The sequence below is a fragment of the Martes martes genome (assembly GCF_963455335.1).
Source record: "Martes martes genome assembly, chromosome: 3".
In the NCBI taxonomy this organism is placed as follows: Eukaryota; Metazoa; Chordata; class Mammalia; order Carnivora; family Mustelidae; genus Martes; species Martes martes.
This window is the reverse complement of record NC_137890.1, coordinates 141846861-141868043: the sequence shown is the minus strand read 5'-3', so window position 1 is coordinate 141868043 and position 21183 is coordinate 141846861. Positions and strand designations below refer to the sequence as shown.

Here is a 21183-nt window from a genome sequence, read left to right as displayed (position 1 = left end):
TTACCGATTCATGTAATGAGAATTCTGGATTTAGCCTGGTGATATTGTTGAGTCTCTTTGTTAATAAATCATGGAACGAATCTACTTCCAGATTCCTAATCATGTTGAGTTAGTGAACTCCCTTATTAAGACATTATTATCTAAGTTTCTGATACTTTAAATTGAAAATATCTTGACCTATACATCACTCTTCTAACTTATGCAAAGCTAATGGGTGGAAAAGAAAAATGGTTGTTTCAATTCGCATTCCTCCAGCTATTAGTGATATTTAACATCTTTTCAATACTCTGGCCACATAGAATATTCTCTTCCAGGTGCCTGGGTAGCTCAGTCAGTTAAGCGTCTGCCTTCAGCTCAGGTCATGATCTCAGGATCCTGGGAATGAGTCACACATCAGGCTTCCTGCTCAGCAGGGAGTCTGCTGCTCCCTCTCTTTCTCTGCCCCTTCCCCCTGCTTGTGCTCTCTCTCTCTTTCAAAAATGAATAAATTAAAAAAAGAATATTCTCTTCTGTAAAATAACTGCTTGTGTCTCTTGCCCACTTTTTCACTGAGCATCCCCTCTCCTTCTCTTTCCATTCTCTTGCCATGCACACACACATACATGCAGCATACACACACAAGATGCTCCTTACCTTCTCATAGTTAACTTTTCTCTAGTCACACATGCTGCAAATATTTCTATCCCATATTTAACTTATCTTTGGTTTTATTTATGTTATCTTTCATTACTCATTTTTATTTTAGTTTGCATGCAATTATATCTCTTTTCCTTTTATAACAGTTGGATTTCCTGTCTTATTTAAAAACAGCTTCCATACTATAAAGTCATAAAAATCTTTTTTTCTAAATTTTCCTCTGACATTTAAATTGTTTTATATTTCACAATTAGATATTTAATCAAGCTGTAATTTATTTTTGTATATGGTATGACACTGTGGTACAGCCCTGTTTTCTTCCAGATGGATAGATAATTATGCCAGCATCATTTCAAAAATAAACTATCCTGGAATTTCCATTTCTGCCAAGTTACAATTTAGATGTCCACAGAAGCCCTTCTTGGTACAGCACATGCAAAAATGCTGAATAAAATATAAATGAAAAACTTTTTTTTCTATTACATGATTAAGCTAGTGGGAAAAGAAATGAATTGCTTGGAGCCACAAATAAAGTGAAAATCCAGAGAGGTGCTTGAGCACTGGGGCTGCTATTTACCCTGGAGGCATCTGCTAGCTCCTGGTGGTTACACACTTAGCTTACCAGACCTCAGCACAAAATCAGGAGATAAAATATGGTTCCTAAGACAATGCAAGGCCAGATCAGAGACGCTCATCTAAATCAGGCAACTATGAGTGGAATTACACTGAAAATAAAACAGAAAATGTTCTGTAGAGAGAAACAGGGTGTATACTTGTCTATTTGTCTGTCTCAACCTTGACTTTGATATAGCAAAAAAAAAAAAAAAAAAAGAAAAGAAAAGAAAATCCTCAAGACTTGCTCACCCCAGTGTATATGATAGGCAGTCTTAGAGTCTGAATTCATATTCTACGTTGGCCAAAATAAAGCTAATCAAAACACTGAATTGGTTTCAGATACTTAGCAGATACTTAGCAGAAGCTAAAGTAAATCTTCTCTGAAGGAACATATTTTAAATACTGGTCTCAAAAGTGTCCTCCAGATACGGTTCCCAAAAACATGAGCTCACATTCAAAAATTACAAAACACAAGGTAAGCAGCCACCAAAATATGAGTCAGCAAAATAAAAAACAGCACATTCAAACTTAAATAAACTGTAGATATTAATATTATCAGAGATTCAAACATGAGAAAATATGGAGGAAAGATTTTAAGAGATATAGAGTATAGACACCAAAGGCCCAGCTTGCACAAACTCAGTGAAGGCATTGTGAGAACCAACAAGAACCTATTAGAAGGCTCACGGACAACTTGAAATGGATGAAAGACCTGAATGTGAGGCAGGAGTCTACCAAAATCCTAGAGTAGAACATAGTCAGTAACCTCTTCAACATTGGCCACAGCAAATTTTTCAAGACGTGTCTCCAAAGGCCAAGGAAACAAAAGTGAAAATGAACTTTTGGGACTTCATCAAGATAAAAATCTTCTGCACAGCAAAGGAAACAGTCAACAAAACAAAGAGGCAACCCACGGAATGGGAGAAGACATTCACAAATGACACTACAAACAAACAGCTGATATCTAAGATCTATAAAGAACTCCTCAAACTCAACACCCAAAAAACAGATAATCACATCAAAAATGGGGCAGAAGACATGAAGAGACACTTTTCCAAAGAAGACATACAAATGGCTAACAGACACATGAAAAAATGTTCATCATTAGCCATCAGAGAGATTCAAATCAAAACCACATTGAGATACCACTTAGAATGGCCAAAATTAACAAGATAAGAAACAAGTAGTGTTGGAGAGGATGTGGAGAAATGGGAACCCTCTTTCACTGTTGGTGGGGATGCAAGTTGGTGCAGCCATTTTAGAAAACAGTGTGGATATTCCTTAAGAAATTAAAAATAGAGCTTCCCTATGACCCTGCAATTGCACTACTGGGTATTTACCCCAAAGATACAGATGCAGTGAAAAGAAGGGCCATATGGACCCCAATGTTCATAGCAGCAATGGCCACAATCACCAAACCGTGGAAAGAGCCAAGATGCCCTTCAACAGATGAATGGATAAAGAAGACATGGTTCATATAGACAATGGAATATCATGCCTCCATCAGAAAGGATGAATACCCAACTTTTGTATCAACATGGACGGGACTGGAGGAGATTATGCTGAGTGAAATAAGTCAAGCAGATAAAGTCAATTATCATATGGTTTCACTTACTTGTGGAACATAAGGAATAACAAGGAGGACATTAGGAGAAGGAAAGGAAAAGTGAACTGGGGAAAATCAGAGGGGGAGACAAACCACGAGAGACTGTGCACTCTGAGAAACAAACTGAGGGTTCTGGAAGGGACGGAGTTGGAGGGATGGGTAAGCCTGGTGGGGGGTATTAAGGAGGGCATGTACTGCATGAAGCACTGGGTATGGTGCATAAACAATGAATCTTGGAACACTGAAAAAATTAAATTAAATTAAAAAAAAAAAAAAAGAAAGCTCGCAGACAGAACCTGATGTAGAGACACATCTAAATACTTTCCCATGTGAAGACCTATTATTATTTGTTAACCCTACCTGATCCCCGAGCCCCCCACCAAGTGCACACCAATTTGTGCAAGTAAGTCTTTTCTTTTTGAAATGGAAATATTCTTCAAGAGCTAAGAATTAATCATTTACTTTTAAAGGTAAATTTTTCCCACTCAGTGGTTTCTCTCATAAATTCAAAGAAAGCTGAGAGTGGGCAATCTGCAGGAGTTACTGCACAGGAAGTTTCCTTAAGCCTGGGAGTACTAAAGTCTCAACTGGAATCTGACTGGAGTCAGAGCAAGAAAAGTAGCACCCAGAAAGGTAGGCAGATATGTTTGGAATTGAGGTTCTAAAAATAAACAGGAAGAATATTTAGACAGGGTACACTACATACAGTATATGTTTATCTTGTTTAACTGATTTGCATTGTCTATATTCAATTTTTAAATATTCAGTACTACTGAATTTTTCACTTGTGTGAAAATAATAACATATTTGCTGTTAGTAGAAATGTGAACTCAAATAAATGGCTGTTTTTGGAAATGGATATTGCCTTTCAAGTTTTACATAGGAAAAATTAACTTCTAAATATTTGTGATAATACTTAAACTTGGAAGGTCATTCCAGTGACAACAAAGATACCAACTGTAATAAGCTTCAGGGGAGGAAGAAGTCTCTAATATTATATCTCTATCAAACTATAAAATTGCTTCTATCCATAAAATTATTAACTCCTAAAAATTAAACTCATGTGCAATGTCAAAGAAGAAAGTATGTTTTTTAAGGGCAAATTACTGAATTCAATGTGATCTAAATCAAATCTTGCTTACAAACATCTGAATTAATTCAACTTAAATCTAATGCAATTTAGTATTAAAACTGAATGCGTATGGGATTGGGAGGGAGACAAACCATAAAAGACTCAATCTCAAGAAACAGACTGAGGGTTGCTGGGGGAAGGGGGGACAGGAGAGGATGGTGGGGAAATGGACATTGGGGAGGGTATGGGCTATGATGAGTGCTGTGGCATGTGTAAACCTGGCGATTCACAGACCTGTACCCCTGGGGATAAAAATACATTATATGTTTATTAAATAAAAAAAATTAAAAAAAAAACTGAATGCGTAAAAGGTTTTAAAGGTCATTTAGAAAGAAAACATTTCAGATTAAAATGGTAACTAGATACTTACCAGAGTTTTGTGCAGTAAATTAAAATAATAAGTGTCCTTGCTCCATTTTAAATTACCACATTTTAAATATCTACTAAAGTAGGGTTTCTCAAACTGTGAACAACCTATTAATGGGGTCTAATCTGCATTCCTAATTAAGGAAAATTCATATGGTGCCTCACACATTTTAAGGGTATGAATATTTTGTAAAAATTCAATTATTTCAGTTGTGCATGCATGCAGGTTGAGGGATATTGTATAAAATGTACTTCTTCTGTGTGTCTCAGTGGAAATCTGTATAAAAGCCACTAGTCTAAGTCTTTAGGAATTACAGCCAAACACTTAAAAGAATTTATAGGAGGGAAAGAAGGAGGGCCTACAGTTTCCAATTGCTGAGTTACAATTGCACTAGCAGAGAGAGGAAGGGAGAGAAAAAGTCCCAAGCTGTACTCAAGGTAGGAATTTTGTCACAAAGAAACAAAGCAAGAGCCCAATCATTACACATAGGACTTATGAACCAAAGAGGGTCAGCTAACACATCCCAAGCCTTGGTTACTCCACTTCCATCAAGTCACTACCCAGACATGGCCCCACAGTCTGGGGTGGTGGGTGAAAGAGCCAAAAAGCCAAGGGTCTACTTGGCTTTCAGAGGAACCAAAAAGGGAAGTCCAGATTTTCTCCAGTCTCTTCTGGTGACCTCCCTCCCTTTTCTTCTCTATTTTGCCCATCGGTGTGATTGCAGAGCATTAACACTGTAGAAATGTCACACTGCTTACTCTGCAGAGTGCTTTTATAGATTTCATATATATGTAACCACACTTGAAATGAATAAATCTCCACTATGCAGAGCAGAGAATGGATAGAGATCACACTCACTGATGACACAAAAACAGTGGAGTTCTTGGCACCGACTGTGTCAGTGCTCAGCCTGGAAGTTCCTTCCCAAACAGCTGCTCTTCCAAATACAGCTAATAACCATTAAGCGCTGCCTCACAGACAGAACAACCCGACACAAAATGACTACACATGCAATCCTGTTCAATTTCATGTCAGCTGACCACACAATGTCACTAAAGGACAAAAATTCTTAGTTTAAGTAAAGACATTTGAATTCAATGTCCCATAGCATTTTTTGCAGACATACTAATTACTGACGAGACAATACATATCTTCCCTGTTATGAGTAATATTTGGAAACAATTATTGTAATCTATCGTATCAATAGACTGAAGAAGAAAAAGCATTCTATAATCTCAATACATTCATGAAAATACTTGAAAAAATTTAATATTCATATAGGATTAAAAAAAAAAAAAAACCCTTCCCCCAACTAGGAATAAAAGCAAATCTCATCAATTGATACCAGGAATCTACAAAAAACTACACTTAAAATCATACTTAATGGTAAAAGAGGGAGTGCATTCACTCACTCCTTGGACCAGGAAAAAGGCAAGGATCTTCACTCTTACCACTCCTACTCATCATCGTATTAGCAGTCCCAGCCAGTGCAAAAAGCAAGAAGAAATAAAATACATACAAACCATAATAGAAGACGTAAAATAGCCTGTATTCACAGATAAGATGATTGTGTATACAGAAAATGACAAAAATATTTTAAAAGAGCTCCCAGAACTAATAAATTCATTTTGGCGAGCTTGTAGGAAATAAGGTCACTATACAAAATTAATTTTATTTTCATATACTAACAATTAATGTTGACCAATTAAAAATACCATTCACAATATCCCAAAACAGGTAATACTTAGAGAAACATTCCAGGAAATACATATGAAACCTGTTCTCTGACAACTACAAAACATTGCTAAGAGTAACTGAAGAAAAATAAATGGGAAAACATCCTATATTCTATACTGAAATGTTAAAAAGACCATTTTCTTCAAAGAGTTTATATATTCAACTCAATCTAATAAAAATCTCAAAAAAAAATCTCATGTTCTTGCAAAAACTGCTGAACTAATTCTAAAATTTAAATAGAAATGCAAAGGCCTCACAAAAATCAAAATAATTTTTAAAAAGAACAAAGAGGTCACACGACCTGATTTTAATACTTACTATAAAGCTACAATAATAAAGAAAGTTGGATAGTGACATTAATATAGACATACAGAACACTTGAAAAGAATTATGAGGTCAGAAATATACACACATATATTTTTGGTCACTTTGTGTTCAATCAAAGTGGCAAGGTAATTGAAAGGATAGATTTTTCAACAAATGATGTTGGAACAACTTCAGATCCATATACAAAATAAAATTTCACCTAAACCTCACATAGTAACAAAAATTAAGTTTAAACTGAATATAGGTCTAAATGGAAATGCTGAAATGTTAAAATTTCTGGGAGAAAATATAAAAGAGTATTTATGGCCTTTGCAGATAAAGACTTCCTCAGTTAAGACATGACACATAAAAAAAAACATAATAAAAATACATACTTCACAAACTTTAATCTACTCTGCAAAAGACACATTCAAGAAAACAAAATGGCAATCCACAGAATGGGAGAAAACATAATACACATACCTGATAAAGGACTTGTCTTCAGAATACATAAAGAAGTTTTAAATTCAATTTTTTAAATGTAAAAATATTTGATACTTTACAAAGCAAGACACACCACTGTCCAATATGCACATAAAAATAATTGGACATCATTAATCATCAAGGAAACACAAACTAAAACCATAATGAAATATCATTACACAATCACTTGAATGGCTACAATTAAAAAAAAAAAACTGATTATACCAGGTGACTATAAAAATATGGACCAACTGGGACTATCATACATTTCCGTTGGGGATATAAAACAGTATAGTTTGAAAATTACTTGGGAGATTATATTTGTAAAATAAATAGATACTTATCATATGATCCTATAATTCCACTCTTGGGTGGAATTTTCTTATACACGCACACAAAACATATATCCAAAAAATGGTACATAGACATTCATAGCACCTTTGTGAAGAGCCCACACATGGAAATAACGTGAGGACTCATCAGGGGGTGACTGGGTAACAGCAACAGCTGTAGTATATCCATATAATGGATACTACCATTATATGGATATGCTACTACCACACCCACAACATGCATAAATCTCAAAAAACCCTGACGGGAAGAAGTCAAATGCAAAATAACATCTTCCATAAGAAATCCATGTTGTGAAAGTAAATCTAGTCCACAGTGACAGAAAAATAGATCGGTCGAGCCCTGGTCAAACTGGGGATAGATTGAGGAGAACATTCTGAGGCAATGGAAAAGTGGTGGTGTTTACACTGGGTATGTGCGTGTCAAAAATTATCAAACCATATACTCAAAATGTGTGCATTTTATTATAGCTAAATTACACCTCAATAAAATTGATTTTAAAAAAAGACTGGTTCCTACGTGGACTTCAGGGTAGAATGTAAGCTTCTCAGAGCATATCGTTAGGCTGGAAAGGACCCACCGTCTAGCTGCACTAAGTATCTTTAATTTGCCCAACTGCATGTGAACCATTTTGCCCTCCAAGATGTTTTGTTGCTGTCAAAGTACTATCTTGTGTCCCTACTGACTGGCAGCATGTGGGAAGCCACCTCAAAGATGTCATGGCCACAGGCTAATGCAGACCTATCTTCCCCTCCTTAATTTTTGGATCTTGGTCAAGGGAAGACCAGTATCAGACATAGGGAGGCTTCACTTCAGGGTATCTTGGATAACCATGGGAGAAAATACAGTATCCAGAATAAATGCCAGATCAGCACCAAACCAAGGAAGCCTATGGAATCTGAGACACGGAGCATAAGTCTGGTCTAACGTCCACAACTGCAAGTAACCTTGGGGGGTGAAATATGCCAGATATGACTTCTGAGTTTGCAATGGGTAGTGTAATGTCCCAAAGATTGGGACAAGTCTCAGTGGTGACACATAAAACGATTTTAAGTGTTCCTGAGATGATTTGGAACGATCAACAAACATGATTTAAATAACACTGAATTACATAATAATTATTTTTCTAGTTCTCTTAGTTTTTCTGATAACCAAAAAGCTTTATTTTGTGCTAGTATGTCTTAAATATCACATTCTTCTGTCTTTTAAACAAAAAGAAAATATAAAATACTTAACTGGAATGCAGTAGCTATGTTTGTTTAAGCACACAGTCATCTTCTACTTATGGTAAGTAAACTGGTTTTTCATTTGTGGTAGTGATGCCCAGTTTCTGCATAAAATAGATGCTCTTCAGAAAAAAAGGGGGACAGTGCATTTACAGAAAAGATAATAGGTTAAAAGTTCTACAGTAGAATATTGATAGGGTGATAGGGGAGCACCTGAGATTATAACACTAACTTAAAATGTTACTTTGTAAGGAAGACTATGTATCGGTGTGCAGACAGTAACATAGCAATAAGCACTGAATTATTACTAAATTAATACACATTAAAGAAAATTCGCTACAGAATATTTCCTGTCATAAATCAGCTTGTGATTTTAATTACTTGCCCCTTAACATCCCCCAAAGTTTCAGATTCCAAATTACCAATAAAAACATGAGATTAAGGTTTTCAGTGTCTTGTAAATTAGGATAAAACACCATGAAATTGGGGGCAAGGCAGGAATTTATCTGCACAATAATGAAGAGTTACACCCCATTTCCATCTTTCTGCTCCTGAGGGCTTGCACAGGGAGGCAAAGAGTTATCCAAAAGGTGCCCATGAAAAAAAGATTTTGTCTCCATAAAAATGGCAATCTACTATTTTAGTTCTGCTCTTTAGTCTCTTTTTTTTTTCCCTCTTGGTATACATTTCAATTTCTTTCCTTTACAAGAATCCATACAAATTGACATTTTACTCTGGGTCCATTAATCACTTCAAAAAATACAATTCACATGGACAAATGTCTTCACAATTATTATGCTATTGTCAATGTTTTGACAGTCCTGTGCGATTAGAACAAAAAATCAACCTCACCTAGGCTCTAGAGAATGCCACCAGTCAAAAAACGGAGAGAACTGTAAAACGGACTTTCTTATGTACAGTAACAACCAACACCTTGATTTCTAGCATGCTTATGTAATTTCCCCCTAGCAAAATTAAATGTGGAATGAACAAAGAGGAATGCCTTACCCATTGGAAGGTGCAGTGTTATGTTGTTGCAAAAGTCTGTGAAGCAGCATTCGGTTTTGGTAACATTGTTGGAACTATGGCAGAAGACTTGAGCGTTCAGTTCTGGGAGAGAGACACAGGACTTGATCACCTGCTCTTTTCCATTGGCCAACATAACTGAAGCCCAGCATGCTCCTTCAGTTTGGCAGGTAAAGTTTGAAGAGTCACACAGAAGGCATACACACTTCAATCCTGGAACGTGTAAGGCGGAGAGCTTTAAGATATAGGAAATATCATGGAAATTCATTTCCTAATACTTGAATAGAAGAATTCAATCTTAATGAAAATTGAGGAAGGGTTTAAATGAACAGCACTGAATAAACATATGCTCCTGCTCTTTGTTACCCCTCAATCACCAGTTTTATTAAACCGGTTTTATCAAATCGGTGGCCCAATCTTCATTTACTTGTATTTTTGTGAATTTCTTCAGTTGCTACTGTATTTTAAAACAATTTTCTTAGCCATGGTCTAAGTCCCTCCTTTTTAAACTCAACTGGCCTATTCCTAAATCAACAGCTCCCATGAAATGCTGGGATACAGTAACACAGTGACCAAGGGGCACTGTCCAACATAAGCATAACAAGGAAATGCATCCCTTTCTACTTGTGGAGTGAGTTGAATGCTCTCCTTCTTTTAACAGACCAGTTTAGAACCTAGATAGTCACACAGTAGGGTGGCGTCTGGCCATGGTCCAAATAAGGACCTCAGGAAAAGAAGGTCTCAGTCCTACCCCTGTCACTAACTTGCTCATTGACTTTAGAGAAGACATTTAACCTTACAGGGGCTCCGTGGCTTCTTCTGAAAATGGGAAATAAACCAGGGTCAGGGCAGTGGATCCCCAAATCCTGAAACCTTATAGAGTGCCACCATTTAATAGTCTATGATTTTATAACTCATGGGAATTTATAATTACAAAATACAGAAAACCTTTGACATCGAAGAAACTTAATCCACTGTGGTTATTCTTTACCCTCATATTTTAAGGGGCTGAAGTTGGGAAGAATAAGTCTTCTGACACACAGTCTCAAACCAGTTGTTACTAGACTCCTCATCAAAGTCTCCATGAATTTTCTATTTCCAAGAGAAGCCTACCCTAGAAATCAAGGCAACTAACTATGGAATATGGGTCCACTGAAGAAAGACAAGCATAAAGCACTCAACAGTTAAACATATGTTAGTTTCATGTGTATTTATCATTACTTATGTATAATTCCCAGTGCAAGTGTGGAAGTTAGGTATCCCCATCTCTATTTTATAGATAATGAAATAATGCTCAAAAAAAAAAAAATCAAGTGACTGAATTAACGTAGAAGTTATTAGACTACTCAAGCAATATTGTTTCTACCCTACCAAAACTGATATATATATATATATATATATTTTTATTTTTTTAAAAGACAAGTCCATAAAACATTTTCCCACCTCACCAGTTTCTAGCAATTGAATAAAATACAATTCTAATACAGCAGAAAGAAGTTAATAATTGACAATTGACAATTGAGATTTTGATCTGTATTATCCTAATTATCTTTCAAAACACAGTTGATATTTTTAAAAACCTACTTATTTTCTGAGAAGACAGGTAGTTAAATAAAAGTAAATTAACATGTGTGTGCATCTACATAAATAACCTCTAAGTGAACCTTAGAAGTGTGAACCTCTAAGTATCTAACCTGATACTTTTCTTGGAAATATTACTAGCTCCTTATAAAAATGACTACATAATAGCTTTTATCAAGGAATAATGTGTATACTCACCGAATGTTTAATGAGCTATAAAGATTTCCTTCCATTTTAAGTAAAAGGTACCAATCAGAAGATTAATTCAGACCAAGGTGACATAGTTAAGGCACAGTAAATGCCACATTGCTTTAAATGGTACACAATGGAAAACAGTGACAAAACTGAGAATGTGTTGATAATAGCTTCAAACATCTGCTAAATGTTCTCATTTATTCCAGGTCAACTGTCAGTACTATAGCCCTGCTGGAGAACAAACAGCAAACTAAAAGGAACCTAAGATGTATAGCTAACATGCAACATATTCAGTCTTGTATTTTTCACTTCCCATCAAACCACTATATGGTCACATTTGGTATATAATTAAATTATATTTATATCAACCACCCTCAACATAGAACCCCTGTGCTGCCAATTAAAACATAAGTTGCCCTTAGTGATTAGACTTATGCTTTCATATTTTGTTTTTTAAAAGACTGATGTTAATTGAGTCAATTATACTAGAATATTCCATGACAGGATAAATCTGGCTGTTAGCAGACAGTAGTCCAGCCTTATGTTTCTTTATTTTGTACTTTCCCATTATAATGTACTTGAGTCATATGGAAAGGGATAGCAAATGAAGTTGAAGAAGGAGGTAATTACCCAGAATAAGGAGGTCTATTAGAGTTTCCCCACAAGAAAGATTGCACTTTTCTTGTATCTCCTCCCACCCTTTTAATTAGCCCCTTTTCCCCCTTTTTGCCAATTAGTGTGTAAAAGCCAAGACATCTGTTACTCATAAGACATCTGTTACCCACATGAAACCAAAGGATGTGCACATTCCTAATCAACCAGAAAATAAATTTTCATCCATATTTTCATGTGATGGAAGCAAACCCTGGTGTCCAGAAATGTAAAATCCATCAGACAGCAGAAAAATAACCAAATTTATCAATTTGTATTTATGTGCTAACAAGAGTTAAAAAGCCAAATATTTGCTTGGGAAATATTAGTTGTTTTGAATTAGATACTACTTGCAATAAATTGGTTGCCTACATTTTATATGCTAAAATATCTATTGACCAGTGCCTTACACAAATTTCTGACACATTACCTTTCCTCTTCTCCAGACATCAGTTGATTCAATTTCCCTAATTTTAGAGCAGGCTATTGAACAGATTTTTCTTTTTTTTAAATTCAGAAAACTGTCTCAAATTTGACCTGCTGAATATATAATCTTTTCATCATTTGCAGACTTCTGAGTTAACAAAGGAACAATTCAATCTCATCCATGTGCTGAATATAAAAAGAACACCAGGACAACTAGCACTAGTGTGTGTAAAGGAAAGCCAGACAGGGGTCAAAAGAAATCAGGCAAAGACCTAGCTTCCCTTCTATTCCTTTTCAACATTTGATTTTCTTGTCAAGGGGCCATTTCAAATCATTTCTCTTTCTTCATGTTAAGGAAAAATATGATAGAAAAAGAAAACAAAATTACTAAAATACGGACAGTATGAAGGTAAACTTTTTGGCCAAAGGAGTTTTCAATAGAGATACAACTGTTAGAAATTCTATTTACCAGGCTGATCCAAGGACATTCAGAAAGGAACCACTCTCACGGGAGGGATTCCATCCAAGAGCATTGTTTTCACTTCCAGCTGCAGGGCTCAAATTAGGAAGAGTCCAGCACATTTTGAATAGGACTAGCCATTTTGAATGCCCTCATTCCACAGGCAACACTAGATGAAACCGGACGTGTCAGCCCATCTCCACCACAAACCACCCAACACTACAATGTCTCCGCATCCTAGATGCCTCACCTGAAATATAAGGTCAGGAAGCAGATAAAAAGATTTTTAAAGACCCCAGTTTTATAGTCTTTTCCTGCTCTGAGGCCATGTCCCAATTCTCAGTACAACTAACTACAGGGGTTATCTTAGGTATGATAAATAAAAAGAGAGAGCACCCAAAGGATAGGTTTATACCCCCAAATTCCCAAAATGATATTGTAGCGGATGAACGGCTCCTAATAGTTTATAATCCAACAAAATTTCTCCAGTTAACATTGAAGATTATTAACCTTGTCCTGTATCATATGAGAATCTAAAGCTTTTTCCAATATCGGCACAGTATTTTTAGGGAGAGAGGGGAAGTTCACTACCTCTCTGAATTGGGCCAGACACTCAACGTCTTGCCTAATCCTTCAATCACAGATATATACACCAATACAGAAATGGCACGTGAGACCAAAAGCTATTCAAGAGTACCACACCATAGCAAAATCTGATTCTACTAAATAGAAGTGAAAACATTTCCCAATAATGTTTAAATGGTTGACAAAAAGAGTAGAGTTTAAAACTGGCCAGGATTAAGTTATTTCTTTAATTATAGCCTCAACATGGGGGCTAGATACAGAAAGGGCATAATCTCGAAAAGCTATTTGTGCAATTCAAAAACTTCTTAACAGAGAAAAATGATCAGTTTAACATTTTTGCTTCTCCACATAGTTATTGAAAAGTTCATTTGTCAAAGAAGGGCTTTTCCAAAATTACTACTAATAACATTAGCCCCTAAGCTCAGGCAGTATGATACAAAAATAAGATAACACATAAAGGTTATCTAATCTAAATTAATCTGATCTAAAAAACTAATCTAAACTAATCTAAAAAGGGGGGATGATGGTATTATTTGTGTGGATTCTCTTAAAATATCCCTGTGACAGCATGAAAATGCAGAAGAATTCTGAGCTGGGGAGAGGACAGCCTTGTCCTTTCTGCCTCTGGAAGTCAAGGCAGTAGTTGGCAACAGGCTGGTAGGGGTGGCAGTTTCATGATGACTGCTTTTGGGACTAGCGTGACATCTCCTAAAGTATATGCTTGTTTCCTTAGGGAGGGCACACTTCCTGCAGCTCTCTGGCCAGCTTTAGACTTGGTAGCCATGGACAGAAGAAAAGGACCTCATTTGGGATCTCCCATATCAAAACATCATGTCAAAGAAGAACGGTGTTCCTAATCACAAGACATATTTCCTCTGCCACCCTCCCATGTCATTCCCCTTTAATTTAAGAAGTTCTATTCTTGGGCTGCCAGCCTAAATGGCTTCTCATCAAACTGTTCTCTCAGTCTTGGGATTTTTTTTTATTTGTCTTCTAGTTAAGAAGAGAGCTATGTTCAATGGAAACTAAGTACATCTAGAATAAAACAAATCCATGGCCATTATTTGTGATCTCATAAGCTAGTCGGTCCAACTTGGGTCCTTCCCACTTCTTGAACCTCATATCACACAGCCCTTCAGACATACTGGTCTCCTTTTCAGAGCTCTAGATAACAAGTTTTTTTTCCCACCTAACAGTTTTTTTTTTTTTCTCTACCCACCCCCCACCCCACCCCCCTGGCTGCTCCCTTTGTCTGGAGTGAGCTTCCTCTCCTTCTAATTTTTGGGCCTTTCCTCAAATGTCACCACTGCAGGGAAATCTTCAGACTCCTCACCATAAGTGATCTTCTCCCCATCCTTTCCGGTATATACTGCTATCTGTAGTTAGCTAATTTATTGTATCAGCCCCCCTAGAATGAAAAGTACATGAAGGCAGGGACCCTTTCTGCCTCATCTATCATCACATCCCCAATACCTACAATAGGGTATGGCAGATAATTAAAAAACCAAGAAACATGTATTAAATTAAAAAGTATAAAAATAAACTACATGGGGGCGCCTGGGTGGCTCAGTCATTAAGCATCTGCCTTTGGCTCAGGTCATGATCCCAGGGTCCTGGGAATGAGCCACACATCAGGCTCCCTGCCCAGTGGGGAGTCTGCTTCTCCCTCTCCCACTCCCCCTGCTTGTGTTCCCTCTCTCACTCACACTCTCTGTCAAATAAATAAATAAAATCTTTAAAAAAACTATATGGAAGAATGGAAAATGATCAAACACATAAAAAGACTCACAACCCTGTAACTATTCTCACTGTGGTATATTATCTTCCAGTCTTTTTTTCTATATAGGTTTTCATAGTAGAATTCTACCTATAAACACAACTTTATGTGCTTCTTTTTTATTCTGTCAGTATTATATCATGGGCTTTTATAATCACCTGTTTAGAGTCACTTAATGGCATTTATAGACCTTCCATTAGTGTAAATGAATGACATCCAGCATTTTCTTGTTTTTAGGCATTTCTCTTATTTCCGTTTTTTTAAGTAGAATTTGAAAAATGTTTATTGGATAAATGACTAAATAAATGGGTAAATTATCAGTCACAAGTACAATGAGAATCCTTTATAGAGTTTATGGTTCCTGATTCACTCAGTAGAAGTCTTTTTTTTTTTTTAAGCTCATCTTGAAGTATATTTGCTATAGAACATTTAGGTATGGCAGGCTTTTTAAAAAGTTTCCAATTTTTGCAATTAAATAACACTGTGTTGAATATTTCTGTGGATTAATCTTTAACCAAATTTAGTTTCCTAGGCTAGAGTCCCAGAAGTGGAATCACAACACCAGACTTTCTCGATAGACACTGTCAAATAGTTTTCCAGAAAAGTTGTACCAATTAAGATTTCCATTGGCCCTATGTGAAAGAACCCATTTCACATACACTTATCAGCATTAGATATTCTCACTAAAATCTTAATAAAATGATGGATGGGCGTTGCATCTATTTAATTTGCACTTCCCTATGATTGGGGTTGAATATTTTTTTTCAAATATTTCCTCTGGATTTCCTCTTGGGTGAATTTTTTGTCCATGCCATTTAGCTCTCTGATAAGTATTAAATTTCTTCTCAATTTCCAAGAGCTCATTATAAAGATAGAAATCCTTTGCCATACAGTTACATAAAATTTTTTCCACTTTCACATTTATTTGCTTCTTCCTAATGTACCATCTTCATTGTTTTTGAAAAAAAAAAATACTTGGCCCTTGTCAAAAAGAAGTCAAGTAATACATGTAATATAAAGAAGTAAAATAAAATTAATTACTCTAATCCCATATCACCAAAATGACTAATGTTAACATCCTCTCCAAATATCTTTCTATGGAGCTTTACTATAGCTATCAAAAAAAACTAATGTGACAGATGGAAATAGTATCAATCAATCAATCTTTTCCTTGGCACCTTCTTCCTTTGCTTTCAAGCTTAGGAAATCTCCCATCCAGTTTATGACTTTTTTAATGCACCTAATCCTTAAATTTATGTGGATTTGATGGTGGTGTTACGTAATAAATAAATCTGATAAATAAATCTCTTTGGCAGGTGATAAGTGAATTACTCTATGGTAAGTTTCTAGATGTTAAAAATTCCCTTAAAATTATTATTTAAAGAATATTGTATTAGCCATGGTCCTCCAGAAAAAACAGAACCAGTAGGATGTATATGTATATATTCATACACACACACACACACACACACACACACACACACGGGAAGAGAGAGAAACACAGAATTTATTTTAAGGAACATGTATATGTATATATTATGCCCATACACACACACACACACACACACACACACACACACACACACGGGAAGAGAGAGAGAGAGAGACACTGAGAATTTATTTTAAGGAACTGGCTTACTGGACTGTGGAGCCTGACAATTCAAAAATTTCCAGGGTAGGCTCCAGGGAAGAGTTGATATTGCAGTTCAAGTCTGAAGACTGGAGGCAGAATTCTCTCTTCTTCTGGGGACCTCAGTTTGTTTTCTCTTAAAGCTTTCAACTGATTTGATGAGGCCCACGCAACTATGGAGGGTTATCTGCTTCACTGAAAGTCGACTGCTTTAAATATTAAACTCATCTAAAAAATACCTTCACAACGACATCCAGACCGGTGTTTGACCAAATATGCAGGTACTATGGCCTAACCAAGTTGACATATAAAATTCACCTTCACAAATATTTTTACTGTATGTCAAATATCATGGTAAGAGCTAAGGAAAGAAAAGAAAAAAAGACCATTCCTTAAAGGAATTATAGGGTTAAAGCACATTATGATAGCATGATAAGACAGTCAGTGTTGCGTGCACAATGTGTTAGGGAACAAAGGTTGAGAACTGCTTAATCCAACCTGGTGGAAAGGGGGCAGGAGCAGGCAGGTCATTTTCTTTGAGGTGAGTCCTGAGGAACACAGCTGTTCTTCACTATCCCCAACCCATGCCCCTCCTCCATAGTCCATCCTACCCTCTCAGCAGTCATCAAAGATCCTCTAGCCAGCCCCCACCGGCCTGTGTAAACTGAGGCAGTCCTCAACCAACATATGGTGGGAAATGTCTCCTGTTGTGGGGCTGAAATGTACAGGATTTAACCTGTTCCCACTTTGCCAAGGTGTTCTTGTTACATACACCCCCACATGAAATTCCATCCACAGTCCCAAAAGGCATCAGTATTCCAGGAACAGCCTCATAGGGCCCCTGGACTCAGCTGCTGGTTGGAAAAGCCCAGCCTTCCCTGGAGTTGTAGGATAAGGCTCAGAGCCCTCCCCAAGATAGGGCCACGGGGCTTCTGCTTCCTCTTCATCTGACCTGTTTGCCAATCCCTGCTGGGGTTACCAGGGATCCTCAGGCTTTCAGCCAAGCACTGGCATGAATGCATTCTAGACCTAGCTCCTGGCTATATAGTTGTTGATATTCACACAAAATCATATTTAATAATGGTTACCAGATTTGGGGATTTCACCAACCAGTTAAATTTCAAAAATAATTTTGGGATGCAACCAGGGTTGCATTAAATTTTTGCCTTCCCCAAGGGAGAACACTGGGGACCAGGGGAAGCACCCTCTATTATCATCATTTCAAAAAAGAAAGGTTATAATAATACCAACCAAGTAAGGAAGAACCTAAAGGAACTAGAGGCTGACCTTGCCAAGATCATAGATACCTTTTTAAATTTTCAAATGTTGAAAAATATAATTACTTCATATAATGTTACATTTCTTTTGTCTCTTTCCAAAATGAATTGTTCATCTGGAGTGCCCAACCTATTCCTATACTTTGTTTTGTTCACAATCAACTGCCACAACCCATATAGGAATGTTCTCTAGAATGGAAAAGGCAATATTCCACAGTGCTATTTTTATTCAGTATGGATATTCTGGAAAACTGAAAAAGCTGAATAACAGCCACCCATCCCAAGCTACCAAGAAACCTAATAGTCCCAGATCTGTGGTCTAGCTAACAAGGGACTTGTTTAGTGAATGGGCTACTGGGTCTTTTGGCCTCAATTCAACGAGCTCACTCTAGGCAATGCCTCCGTCAGTACTGGGACACAGAGCTTAGCACTATATTTAATCAGTCTGCACATTAGGGTCTATTTTACAAGACTTGGAGGGTGACATATAATTTTTGAATCATTACAGACCTATGTTCAATATATTGCTTGTCAAATCTATGATTTACTTCATCATAAGTCTTGATCAGGAGTATACCATTTTTAGTATTGCTCTCATGAGAAATTGCGACTAACTACAACCAAATCTCATAAAATACAATTTTCAGCAGCATCTTGTACTGATATGCATAAATTGCTATCGTTTTGCATGAAGAAATGAACCTGGGTAAAGAGAGGAACAGTGCAGTAGTTCTAATCCAGTCTACTACATTTGGGGTCCAAGTTAGAAGACCTGAAGTTCTAATCCTGATTCTATTAATGTGGTCTTTGGGACTTCTATGTCCTCAACTGATCTGTCCAATCAATTTGATGATCACCAATTATTCTAAAGTTGTATGACCCAAAGAAATGAATGCATCAAGGGCTGCCATGTAGTATCAGAAAGAGCGGTATGAGTGTTTGATACCCAGGGAACAAAGAAGTTGTTGTCCTGGAATCAGAGATCACAAAGAAAATAGTTCAGGAAAATACTGTTTCATTCTGATAAGGGCTGAAGTCAATAATCCTACGTTGAGGGTCCATTAATTCATAGAAATCTAGTTTTGTGTTTCCAATCTCCATGAGGTAGAAAAGACGGAAAACAAATGGGAGAGGATCACAAAGAACTTGGTGATGTAAGGAAAACAGGAGCACATGACATGGTCAATCTATTTCGGAGAGATGAAATAAAACACAAAAAGTTAATGCAAAAACAGAAGTTTTTAAAGCTAAAGAAGCTCTGACTTGATTAAGGGAGGAAATTAAGTAATCAGTAAAGAAACAAGTAACCAATAGTTAATAGTCAAACTATAGGGCTAAAAGAACACGCAGAGAGAAAAAGAGACAAAACTATCTGAAGTTTAGAACGAAAGTAGAAAAGAAAATTAAAAAGTTAAAGTCCTTGAGTTCTCAGGGGTTCACTTGTCAGAAATTTTTATCAAGATCCACAGTTATTCATTTATATGATCAGATATGGTAAGGAATAGATAATTCTCAATCTAGAAATAAAAGGAAACTATCCAAAGTAAGATGATCTAACTAAAAATAGATTGGTAAGTGAAGAGTTGAAAGGGGAAGAGGAGGGCAAGTAATTTAGAAGGAAAGCTTTTTCTTTTTTTTTTTTTTTTTTAAGGCTGATCCTAATTGGTCCTCTTTCTGACACTGACCCTAAAACTCAAAGGATTGGCTTAGATAGTAAGAAAACTTGTATTATGCAAGCATAAGACGGGCAGCGTCGCCTGCCCCTCTATCCATAGAAGGTACCTGGGAGGAAGAGCTGAGCAATGGGAAATGAAATTTTTAAATCTGTAATTTAAAAATATATACCTAAACCTCAGACTTCTTGGCATTATCATAGCTGGTGTAGAAGGTCGGTCATACGGCTTTCTCTGGAATTACATTTTCTTTTGTTTATCAAAGCATTATTAAACAAAATAACTGTTTTTATTGCAGCTATACTAAAATATTTCAAGACATAAAAGTGAAGCAATAGAAAAAGAAATTAGAGGACCTCAGAGAAGTCTCAAAGAACTCATACTAGCCAGAACAAAAGGGAAGTCTAAGGCACATCGTTTTGCCTCAATTTTGCTGCTTCTCTTATGTTAAGCAAGTATAAAACAATACCACAACATAAAACTACAGGAAAGAAACAAAGAAACACTGTATCTTTATAGTTCTGTTCATTTGAGTTTACTGTTATAAGATTTCAGCAAGGTGTTGGGGAAGGATCCTGTGTATCCAAGGACCCTCCACCTGTAGCTGAAATCCAGAGTCCCCACCGGTCCAGCCTCAGGGCCTGCAGAGTTGTAACACCTCTCCAAACATGACTACACACTGCTGAAACATGGATAATAATCCCTATCTCACAGGGTTTTATGTGATTAAGAGATATTTTAGATAAAACATTTCATGCACAGCAGATGTTTAAAAACAAAAATGAAAAATTAAGCTCCTGCTATTACAAATTATAAGCTATATGGACAGCTCAACATTCAAGGCCCAAACCACACTCCCTAAAATCAACTCTCAGTGTTCTGATAACCATTTCTGGCTTTAACCTTCCCTTTGGTAGTAACATTGCCACTTCAAGGTGATAAAATTGGCAGCTCCAAAACAAAATAGAAAATTTTTCTTTAAAAAAAAACCAAGCCTTTAGCATCTGGGCATGATCAAAGAATGGAAGTATCTAGAATGTTAATTCTCATATTGGTTACTATGTTGTCCGTCGAAAAATGAACAGAGTAAATGGCAATACATTATTTCCATTTGCCAAATAAGAAATAATTTCATAAATTACAAGACCCAGAATTGGCAAGGGGTTATCAGTGAAATTTCATCTTTATTCACAGTTGGTAGAACATTATTTGGTACAAACTTTTGGGAATACAATCTGAAATGTTTGTCTTAGGAGTCCTAAAAATGTCTATATTCTTTGTGGTTGTATTTCCACTTCCTCTTTGTAAAATAAAAGGAAAACAAAATTTATTTTAAATTTCCACTGCAGTTATTATTCACAAAAATAAAAATTGGAAATAATCAAAATCTCCCTAAATCAAAACGGGTAGGTTTTGACAAAACATATGATGGCATAATGTCCT

The 21183-nt window shown here is 36.3% G+C and overlaps 1 protein-coding gene across 3 annotated transcripts in view; it reads right to left on the bottom strand.

Annotated features, from left to right (window-relative positions):
• Positions 1-21183, bottom strand: part of ACVR1C (activin A receptor type 1C) — a gene marked incomplete at both ends in the record, with an annotated part of 71955 nt that overhangs the window by 31147 nt on the left and 19625 nt on the right. For all 3 annotated transcript variants that reach the window (XM_080798996.1, XM_080798997.1, XM_080798998.1), the window contains one exon: positions 9468-9698. In XM_080798996.1, coding sequence (XP_080655122.1) covers positions 9468-9698 — 231 coding nt within the window. The remainder of the gene's footprint in view (positions 1-9467; positions 9699-21183) is intronic.